This window comes from Trichechus manatus, unplaced genomic scaffold (genome assembly GCF_000243295.1).
Source record: "Trichechus manatus latirostris isolate Lorelei unplaced genomic scaffold, TriManLat1.0 scaffold00008, whole genome shotgun sequence".
Classification (NCBI taxonomy): domain Eukaryota; kingdom Metazoa; phylum Chordata; class Mammalia; order Sirenia; family Trichechidae; genus Trichechus; species Trichechus manatus.
This window is the reverse complement of record NW_004443944.1, coordinates 9,908,279-9,919,778: the sequence shown is the minus strand read 5'-3', so window position 1 is coordinate 9,919,778 and position 11,500 is coordinate 9,908,279. Positions and strand designations below refer to the sequence as shown.

At 43.1% G+C, this 11,500-nt stretch overlaps 1 protein-coding gene across 1 annotated transcript in view; it reads left to right on the top strand.

Annotated features, from left to right (window-relative positions):
- DOK5 (docking protein 5) overlaps positions 1–11,500 on the top strand; it is a 95,210-nt gene that overhangs the window by 75,415 nt on the left and 8,295 nt on the right. The window contains exon 6 of the mRNA XM_004370223.1: positions 4,398–4,518. Coding sequence (XP_004370280.1) covers positions 4,398–4,518 — 121 coding nt within the window. The remainder of the gene's footprint in view (positions 1–4,397; positions 4,519–11,500) is intronic.

Here is an 11,500-nt window from a genome sequence, read left to right as displayed (position 1 = left end):
GGGTTTTGGACTATTATGCTCAGACTTGTCCTCCGTATTTCCTTTGGCTTCTCCAGTCCTTCCGTGAAACTCCCTTCTGCTGACCACATTCACGTGCACGCTCGCGCGTGGCTCACAGTCAGCTCATCAACGCTACGGTCACTGCTTGTGCAGCTAACATTCCATTCATCTAAAGAGTCCAAAACTTAGAGCGCGTGGTCTAACCTCAACCACTCTGCAGCACTCCTGCGGACAGCAGAGACTGCAGATAGTAACACTGGAATCTCAGTGGACAGAAGGGCGGAATATTGAGGGCAGGCATGTGTGGGTGGCAGCTGTTCCAGAAGTCATCTCTGACTACCATATTCCCCTCCTCGCACCCTTCTGGTTTGTTTTTCGTGCCCCTTTCCTGCCCTCCCAGGGCACCCAGGCCTCCCTCTGTCTTCGCCCTTACAATGCTGGCTTGCATTTGACTCTCTACTCATTTGTCTCTCCCAGAATGAAAGTTTCTTGAGGTTACAGACTATGCTTCCAGATCAACAAATTCAACAAGTATTTGTTGATTAACTAGGTAAATGCATTTCCTGTTTCCTTATAAGGTACTTGTAAATTCAGAATTCTTGGAAAGATCAAACTGAAGAACATATATAAGCACGTATAAAGACTGCCCTCCCTCCACTGTATGGGAGCTACAGTCTTAAGATGTAATTTTAATTAAACTGAACTTGAACTTAACTAAACTTAACATGGAGAACAAAAAATGTGCCCCTACCTTGGTTTTTTAAGTCCCTGGTGTGCAAATGATTAGTGCACTTGGCTGCTAACCAAAAGATTAGAGATTTGAGTCCATCCAGAGGTACCTTGGAGCCCTGGGTGCATAGTAGTTAAGAGCTTGGCCACTAACCAAAAGGTCGGCAGTTCAAATCCACCCGCCGCTCCTTGGAAACCCAATGGGGTAGTTCTACTCTGTCCTATAGGATCGCTGGAACCGACTCGATGGCACCTAACAACAACGAGAGGCGCGTTGGAAGGAAGGCCTGGCGATCTTTTGAAAAATCAGCCATTGAAAATCGTACAGAGCCCAGTTCTACTCTGATGCGCATGGGGTTGCGGTGAGTCCAAACTGACTCAGCAGCAACTGGGCTGTCCGAGCTATCCCCCACAGTAACAACTGTTGCTTTTGTTAAGGCCTTGGTTGTATATTTGCATATGTTTTGAATGGCCTTCTCGTAATCAAATTTGTCCAACTATTTTACAAAATGGAAGGTTTTTCAGGAATGCCTATATCCTGTGATAGCAAAAATCCCCATACTTTAAATTTTTATAATGTCAGGTAATTTTTAATCTCTTAATATGAAAGAACTATGCTACATATTTATTGTAAAAAGAATTTTTTTTTTTTTTTTAAAAGAGGAAGAAACAACCCTTTTCTTCAGAGACTCTAGGATACAATTTTAACACCTCCAAAAACGCGATGCTAATTTATATTTACACCAGTGGTATCTGTGAACACTGGTTCCCTTACCGCCTAACTGGTTGTTTCATGTCAGGATGAAAGTTCTTTGCAGCAATAAAAAAGAACAAGGGTGGAAACTTCCCTACTAGACACTTCACTGAATGACTCCCTGCGTCCTTTCACCGTAACAGAATTCAGACGTTTTGCGTTGTTAAATAAGAAGGCCTTTCTCATCATCTTTCTCCAAAGACAATTAAAATACTCCTTTCATAAAGCTAGGTGTTCTTTCAAAAAGTTGAAGAAGTAAAAAGGCAGTCTTTGTGCTATTCTCTATGAAGCATAACATGGGTGTCGCTTCGTTCTTTTTCCTAAATAAGCTTTCTAAAGATACAGTCAAACTGTGCTGAGCTGCCTAAATATATTTGTAGTTATGTTGTGAATGATTGCAAGTGACTGCTATCCTGCAAACGTTTTCTTTATATTAAAAACATCAAGTAATCAGGACCTTGTAAATTTAAAGTTTTGTTTCCTTTAATTTCTTGTTTTCCAGGTAAATGAGGTTGAATGTCACCAGCAGTCACTAGTAAATAGATAAGATTTTTTTTTTTTTGCTCTTGAACTTTGAGACTTTCTTGTATACAGAAATAATCACAGAGCTTTCCTACCAGCTTCATTCTTAGCTTTTTGCCCTTGACCTCAGAAGACATATTTAGGAAACAATGTCCCCAGGAAACCTAGTGCTGTGTTATTTCACTTGAGAACACATCTAGGTTATTAATATTTTGGTAATTGTGCTATGATGATGTTGTTAGCTGTCGTCAAGTCAGCCCCCGACTCTTGGTGACCTCGTCTGTTATAGGGTAGAACTCCTCCGTAGGGTTTTCTTGGCTGTCATCTTTACAGAAGCAGATCACTAGGCCTTTCTTTCACGGAGCTGCTAGTTGAGGGATGGGGACTTTAATCCAGCAAATGTAAATGCAACACATATAAATTAAATTATCTTTTGAGTAAATGATTTTTTTTTTTTTTCAAGTCGAGTATCATCATCTACAATATGTTTTGGTCTCCAGGGAAGAAGCCGCGTATGATTTTGGCTTGATTGTGTGACAGTGCAGATCATTAAAGCCTGCAACTACTGGGCTGTCTGGATTTGTAGAGTGGGGAGTTTTTTTGCTTTTATAATCTTTAAATAGGCATTATAATTTATAATAATAATAATAGCCTCTATTTTTCTGAGTGCCTCTTTTGTGGTAAGCAAGAACTAGGTGCTTTGCAGATGTCAGCTCACTAAACTGTCACGCAGACCAAATGGGGAGGTGTTTAATGCCCTGCTTTTCACACGAGAAGTTAAAATGGCATTCCACTGTATGTAGTGGTCTGCTGCTCCCTGTTCTTCCTTAATGACACAGGGTGTGATGTTTCCTTTTCAGTATGTGTAAATCTCCCCCTTGTTAACACTTGCCAAGTGTTCCATTGTGCTTATGCGCAGTTAACCAGGCTTTGAGATGGATACTAAGTTGTCTCTAGCTTTCCAGAATTGCGAATTATATCCCAATGAACATCCATGCACAAATCTTTGTGTGTTTGTGAGAACATTTTTATAAGACTGGGCATAGGTTGGAGCCCTGGTGATGCAGTGGTTAAGAGCTTGGTGGCCAACCAAAAGGTTGGCAGCTCAAATCCACCAGCCACTCCTTGGAAATCCTATGGGGCAGGTCTACTCTGTCTTATAGGGTCACTATGAGTTGGAATCAACTCATCAGCAGCAGATTTGGGGCGTGAGTTATTTGATACTCGAGTAACTCCAGGAACTCAAGTAATGCATATGGTCGCTCCTTGTGTTATGGAGGATTGAGACTACCTAATGACTGGGACTAAGACGGGGACTCAGGTGACAGGGGGCTGGAGGACTCCTCAAATTGCCCTCCCACTCTTTCTGTACGAGTTGTCTAATTTACCTCTCCTTTGATTCTACCCATCCCATGAGGACGTCTTCGCTCTGAAAAGTCCCTTGTATGGTCAGTTCCCCCTCCTGGTTTGCTAGAGTTTTGACTCTCTCCAAGGATTGGGGGACTTAAATTGTCCCTTTAGGTAGACTGTTAGCTGCCTGCAGAAGAGCCTCGTCTTCCTCTTTCCTCCCTCAATATCTGGAACAAAGATCACCCTAGAAAAGTCCCTTGCATAAGCAGAGTTTTTTTTGTTAATGCTAGTGACAGAAAACCCAAACTCAAATCAACTTATGCAGAAAAGAAGTAACTGGCCCAAAGAAATGAAAATGTTGGGGCTTCCCGGTGGATTTCGGCTGGATTCCAGGCTCAAAAGAGCTTGTCAAGCACCTCACTATTCTTTGCTCAGCTGTTTCCCTCTGTAGCGTCTCCATTCACTGGAAGTTCTTCCTTCACTGTTCCAAGATGGGCTCCAGTGCTACCTCCTGTCCTTTCAAGAACCCCACAAGAAAGCTCTATGATTCAATTCAACTTGTATTTACTGTGTGCTTACTATGTAACAGGAAATACTCTAGGCCCCAGGATGGAACAACAATGGACAAAGTAGACAAAAATCCCTACCTTACCTCTACTGATGCTCTTCCCCAAGGGTCTAATGAATGTCTCCGAATTAAGTCTTATTGGCCTGGCTTGGGTCACCTGCCTGCCCCTGAACTGTCCTTGAGAAGATGAAATGATTGGTTCAGCATGGGTCCTCTATCCACTCTCAAGTCATTAGTGGGGTCAGCCCCACCAGCTGCAGGGATCTAGCGTGATTGGGGTGAGGTTCCCATGAACTCCTCCCAGCAAGTTGACTATTCGGTGCTGCCAAGCAAGCAAAAGTAATAGCTGTCCGTCACCACCATCCATGCTCTTTGATCTGCAGATTGGCTGACCCGTGGTACTAGGAATTCCTGCTCTAGTTTCTCTTTCAGCCCGAGCATTACTGATGCCCACTGTCTTCCCTCTGCCCACAGCTCCAGATGAAGATGAGTGAGCGGGCCGCCTCACTCAGCACCATGGTGCCCCTGCCCCGCAGCGCCTACTGGCAACACATTACCCGGCAGCACAGCACGGGCCAGCTCTACCGCCTGCAAGGTAAGCCAGGAGGAGGGCCGGGACCCCCGTCAACGCCCTACTACATGAGGCACTGGATCTTTCAGAGCCCTGCTTCTCGAATATATGCATCTATCATAATGGCCTGGGAACCTTGTTTAAAATGCAGACTGTACCCCAGAGATTCTGGTTTGTAGCGTACGGTGTTGTTAGTTGCTGTCAAGTCCGCTCTGACTCATGGCTACTCCATGTATAACAGGAGACGCTGCCCGGCCGTGTGCCATCTTCATAACTGACCGTATGTTTGAGTCCATTGTTGCAGCTTTCATGTAGTGCATTTCAACCCCGGGAGCTCATCCTCCAGCACTGTACTGGACAATATTCTGTTGTGATCCACAGGGTTTTCACTGGCTAATTTTCAGAAGTAGACTGTCAGATCTTTCTTCTTTGTCTGTCTGAGTCTAGAAGCTTCGCTGAAACTTGCCCACCATGGGAGACCCTGCTAGTATTTGAAATATTGGTGACATAGCTTCCAGCATCACAGCAACACGCAGCCACCACAGTATGACTAACTGTCAGAGAGGTGGTGGACTTACGGTGTAGAATATACTTAGAAATTAGCACTCTTGACAAACCCCTACACAGGCTCTGGGCAAGAGGTCTGGGGTCCCCCTTGGATTCTCAGAGTGTGGTCTGTGGACTAACAGCACCAGCATTACCTAGGAACTTACTAGAAATACACATTTTCAGGCCCCTCCCCAGATCTACTGAATCAGGAACTCTGGAGTGGGGTGGTCTAGGTGAGTCTGATGCCCACTCAAGTTTGGAACCACTGGTCTAGTGGGAAGGGCCCTGGACTAAGGCAGGGAGTCCCAGGTTCTGCCGTGTGAGTTAAGCAGATCCTAATAAGCCCCTCTTCAGAGAGGTGCTCTCTGAAACAGTGTACAGAATGCCTATTAGGGGAATAGCAAGAACAATTAGTACTTCTGTTTAAATATTTTTATCTTGTCCTTTTGATTGGGCATTTTTATGTTTTATGGTGTGCATAGTATAGCTTGTGCATATGTGAGTTATAAATAAAAATGTATATTGGGGATCCTTGGTGAAGAGCTCACCGATAAGGTGCAAGATCACATAGCCTTGAAGAGCATGCATGCGAGGTCCTTGCGGGCAAGGCAGATCTTGTTCATTGTTGGGCTGTATCACTAAGGCCCGGTACTGTCCCTGCTACCTACTTTGTATCCAGAAATTGGCTGAATAAATGAATGCAAGAATGAATGAATGAATGACCACAGAAAACAGTGACCTTCTCCTGACCTCAGTCATAAAGGTCCTTGTCACATCAGCCTTCTTTCAGGCCCTCCCTGCTGGTCATTTCTAGCCAGAGAGGTTTTCATGCACTTTCTTTCTCCCTGCAATGCTGCATCCCCCCTGCCCCCCAATTAATTCTTTCTCATCTTCAGGTCTCCCCTCTGGCGGTTCCTCCCCCTGGAAGCCCTCCTAGACTTCGGTAGCTGCTGTTAGCTGCCGTCAAGTTGATTCTGTGTGTGCAGAGTAGAACTGTCCCACAGGGTTTTCGAGGCTGTGACCTTTTGGAAGCAGATGGCCAGGCATGTCTTCGGAGCCACCTCTGGGTAGGTTCTGACCGCCAGCCTTTCGGCTGGTAGTGGAGTGCTTAACTGTTTGCACCACCCAGGGACTCCTTCCAGACTTCAGACTAGCATGGAGATTTCTACTAATGTGTCCTCGGAGGCTGAGGATGATGATCTTTCCCTGTAGCCCTTATCACAGCCCTCATTTCATATTTACCCGTGTGGCCGTTTCACTCATGGCCAACTCCTCCACCAGGAGGTCTGGTCCTTTCTATCCTCATCCTTTTGTCCCCGGTGCCTTGCATGGAGCGGCCATTCCATAAAGATTTGGTGGAAGAATGAACCATGGAAAGAGGGCACCGAGAGATACTTACTCTCTCATCTTTGTTGCTCTACTGTGTTCACTAGCGGAGGGCTTGAGGCATAGTAGATGCTCAGAAATATATCCGCAGTGACTGCGTGAGTGGCTGAGACAATGACGTTGTTGATACATAAGCTTACCTTCCAGTCATTGTTCCGCGTGATGGAGGTAGAGAGATGGCTGGGTTAGATCTAGTCTTTTGATCCCCGCATCGTCTTAAAGGTTTTTTTTTCCACAATATTTCAGTTATCATTACAGTTTTTGTCATATACACACCACTTACACTATTATTCTTGGAGCCCTGGTGGCTCATTGGTTAAGCATTCGGCTGCTAACCCAAAAGGTCAGCAGTTCGAATCCACCAGCTGCTCCTTGGAAACCCTACAGGGCAGTTCTTCTCTGTCCTATAGGTCACTATGAGTCAGAATCAACTTGACAGCAAAGAGTTTGAGCTTGGTGGTTTGGTTTACACTATTATTTAATTTCATTCAATCTCTTCTACTTAAATATTATTTTAAAAGAAAAGTGCATGTCACTACCTTTAAACTGTTACAGAGGACTCTGCATAGGGCAAGCAGTTTGCAATTAGCTACTAACGCAAAGGTTGGCAGCTCGAACCCACCCGGTGGCTCTGTGGAAGAAAAGCCTGGCAAACTGCTTCTGTAAAGATCACAGCCCAGAAAACCCTGTGGAGCAGTTCAACTCTGCAACACATGGGGTTGCCATCAGTCGGCATCAACTCACTGACAATGGATTTGGTTTTTTTGGAAACTGTTAAAACCACTGGCTATATATCTTTAATCTACAATAAGATAAATAATAACTATTGAAAGTTTAAAAAACGTTCATAGATTACCCCAAAATATCTTGCTTGACAAATAAATGAAAAAAGAAGTTTAACTATTTTTCCACTCTAAACCTCTTCCCTCCTACCCTCCCACACCTCCTGAAGGAAAAAAGAGATGAAATTGGGAAAAGTCATTAACGTCGTGGCCCAGTGCATGCCACATGATGAGGTCACGCTGCAGAATATTTTCCTGTTTCGCTAATATTCAAGGCTTGTAATTCCACGGCCAGTTCACATACCTTGATGTATTTGATATTGATTTTTCCTGGCAGATCTAGAGGTTGATCCTGGAAATCACACAGACCCTTACTGGGAATTTATCAGTATGGTTTGAGAAAAAGAGTCATCTCCTCCCCAAATTTAGTCCCAGACAGCCACCTGCTGGTTCCTTTTGGAATTATCACTTTATTGTTAACTTTTGGGGAGGGGAGGAGGTGGTGCTGGTTCTGGAATGCACCACATACACTAAAAAACCGAACCGAACCCACTGCTCTTGAGTCGATTTGGACTCACAGTGACCCTATAGCACAGAGTAGAGCTGCCCCGTAGGGTTTCCAAGGCTGTAGTCTTCACGGAAGCAGACTGCCACAGCTTTCTCCTGAGGAGTGGCTGGTTGAGTTGGAACTGCCAGCCTTTAGGTTAGCAGCCGAGCGCTTTAACCACCAGGTCAAAGCACTTTAACCACCAGAGCTCCTCCACATACACTGAGACATTTTATTTATTTTTTTAATCATATTTTGTAATGTCTAAGGTGAAAGTTCACACAGCAAAGTATGTTCCCATTTAACAATTTCTACACAAATTATTCAGTGATATTGGTTACATTTTTCACAGTGTGTATCTTCTCATTCATTCTGTTCTGACTGTTCCGTTTCCAGTACTCTAGTTGCCCTGCCCCCTTACCTTCTCTGCTTTGTTTTATGGTAACTTTTAACCATTTGGTCTCATATAGATGATTTTTAAAAGAAGCTCATTACTCACGGGTAGTATTCTTTATTTTCTGAGCCAATCTGTCATTTAGTTAAAAGGTGACCTCAAGGGAGAATTTTGGTTTAAGGTTTAAAGAGTATCTCAGGGTGATAGTCTCAGGGAGTCCTCTAGTCTCACCCAGTCCAGTAAGTCTGGACTTTTTAAGAATTTCAGTTCTGTTCCACATTTTTCTCCCATTCTGTCAGGATCCATCTATTGTATACCATCCATTGGTAGTGGTAGCCAGGCACCATCTAGTTCTTTTGGTCTCAGGATAGATGAGGCTGTGGTTCGTGTAAACTATTAGCCCTATAGACTACTTTCTTCTCTGAGTCTTGGGTTTCCTTCTCTCTCTTTCATTCCTGACAAGGAGAGACCAATAGTTGTATTTTAGATGGCCGCTCGCAAGTTATTAAGACTCCAGACACTACTAACAACATTGGCATGTAGAACATACAGTTCATGAACTATATTATGCCAGTGAATTAAGTTGTCCCATGAGACTGTGATCCTGAGCCTTCAAATCCAGAAAACCGATCTTGCGAGGTATTTGGTTATGTCTAAGGAGTATCCGTAACTATTCCCCTATTCACTGAGATATTTTTAACCCACCTTCTCTGCATCTCTCACCCTATATAGAAATTATTTTCTAAAGAATCAATATGTGAAGGAGGATTATGGAAACTGTGGAAGAAATTTATTAAAGAGAAGCATTCAATTAGTGTATACTGAGTATTCTCAGAATTTTTTTTTTACGAACTTATTGGATAAAATAAAATAGAATAATGTTTCCCAAATTGTGTTCTGTAGAATGTTAGTCCTGGTAGATAAAGGACTGTGGTCAAGCAAGTTTGGGGAAAATGCTGCATGTTAGATTCTCCTCTTGGAGACTCCCAATGCCAATCAGAGTTTTCAAGGCTCTGAGAAATCCTGCAGTAAAGAATCTGTCTAATCTTGTTTGAAGCCCTGGTGGCATAGTGGTTAAGAGCTACAGCTGCTAACTAGAAAGTCAGCATTACAAATCCACCAGCCACAACTTAGAAACCCTATGGGGCAGTTCTACTCTGTCTTCTAGGGTCACTATGAGTCAGAACCCCCACATGTCTATCAGTTTGCCGTAGTGTGGGGGCTTGCATGTTGCTGAGATGCTGGAAGCTATGCCACCGGTATTCAAATACCAGCAGGGTCATCCATGGCAGACAGGTTTCAGCTGAGCTTCCAGTCTAAGACAGACTAGAAAGAAGGACCCGGTGGTCTACCTCTGAAAAGATTTATCCAGTGAAAACCTTATTAACAGCAGTGGGACATTGTTTGATATAGTGCCGGAAGATGAGCCCCTCAGGTTGGAAGGCACTCAAAAGACGGCCGGGGAAGAGCTGCCTCCTCAAAGTAGAGCAGACCTTAATGATGTGGATGGAGTCAAGCTTTTGGGAAACTTCATTTGCTGATGTGGCTCGACTCAAAACGAGAAGAAATAGCTGCAAACATCCATTAATAATTGGAACGTGGAGTGTACGAAGTATGAATCTAGGAAAATTGGAAGTCGTCAAAAATGAAATGGAACGTATAAACATTGATTTCCTAGGCATTAGTGAGCTGAAATGGCCTGGTATTGGCCATTTCAGATTGGACAATCATATGGTCTACTATGCCAGGAACGACAGCTTGAAGAGGAATGGTGTTACATTCATCATCAAAAAGAACATTGCAAGATCTATCCTAAAGTACAGCACTGTCAATGATAGGATAATATCCATATGCTACAAGGAAGACCAGTTAATATGACTATTATTCAAATTTACGCACCAACCACTAAGGCCAAAGATGAAGAAATTGAAGAGTTTTACCAACTTCTGCAGTCTGAAATTGATTGAACATGCAATCAGGATGCATTGATAATTACCGGAGATTGGAATGCAGAAGTTGGAAACAAAGAAGAAGGATCGGTAGTTGGAAAATATGGCCTTGGTGATAGAAACGATGCCGGAGATCGCATGATAGAATTTTGCAAGACCAATGACTTCTTCATTGCAAATACCTTTCTTTTACCAACATAAATGGCAACTATACACATGGACCTCACCAGCTGGAATACACAGGAGTCAAATCCACTACATCTGTGGCAAGAGACAATGGAAAAGCTCAATATCATCAGTCAGAACAAGGCCAGGGGCCAACTGTCAAACAGATCATCAATTGCTCATATGCAAGTTCAAGTTGAAACTGAAGAAACTTAGAACAAGTCAACAACAGCCAAAGTATGACCTTGAGTATATCCCACCTGAATTTAGAGACTATCTCAAGAATAGATTTGACGTGTGACCAAAGACCAGACGAGTTGTGGGATGACATCAAGGACATCATACATGAAGAAAGCAAGAGGTCATTAAAAAGACAAGAAAGAAAATACTAAAGAGGATGTCAGAAGAGACTCCGAAACTAGCTAAAGCGAAAGGAAGAAATGATGAAATAAAAGAGTTGAACAGCAGATTTCAAAGGGCAGCTCGAGAATACAAAGTAAAGCATTTTGATGACATGTGCAAACACCTGAAGATGGAAAACCAAAGGGGAAGAACTCGCTCTGCGTTTCTCAAGCTGAAAGAACTGAGTTAAAAATTCAAGACTTGAGTTACAATAGTGAAGGATTCTATGGGGAAAATATTAAATGACTCAGGAAGCATCAAAAGAAGATGGAAGGAATACACAGAGTCACTATACCAAGAAGAATTGGTTGACATTCAACCATTTTAGGAGGTACCATATGAGCAGGAACCAATGGTACTGTAGGAAGAAGTCCAAGCTGTGCTGAAGACATTGGTAAAAAACAAGGCTCTGGGAATTGACAGAATACCAATTGAGATGTTTCAACAAACGGATGCAATGCTAAAAAGTGCTCATTCATCTATGCCAAGAAATTTGGAAGACAGCTACCTGGCCAACCAACTGGAAGAGATCCATATTTATGCCTATTCCCAAGAAAGGTGACCCAACTCAATGTGGAAATTATCGAATAATATCATACGCAAGTAAAATTTTGCTGAAGATCATTCAAAAGTGGCTGCAGCAGTATATTGACAGTGAACTGCCAGAGATTCAAGCTGGGTTCAGAAGACGATGCGGAACCGGGGATATCATTGTTGATATCAGATAGATCCTGCCTGAAAGCAGAGAATACCAGAAAGATGTTTACCTGTGTTTTATTGACTATGCAAAGGCATTCGACTGTGTGGATCATAACAAATTATGGATAACATT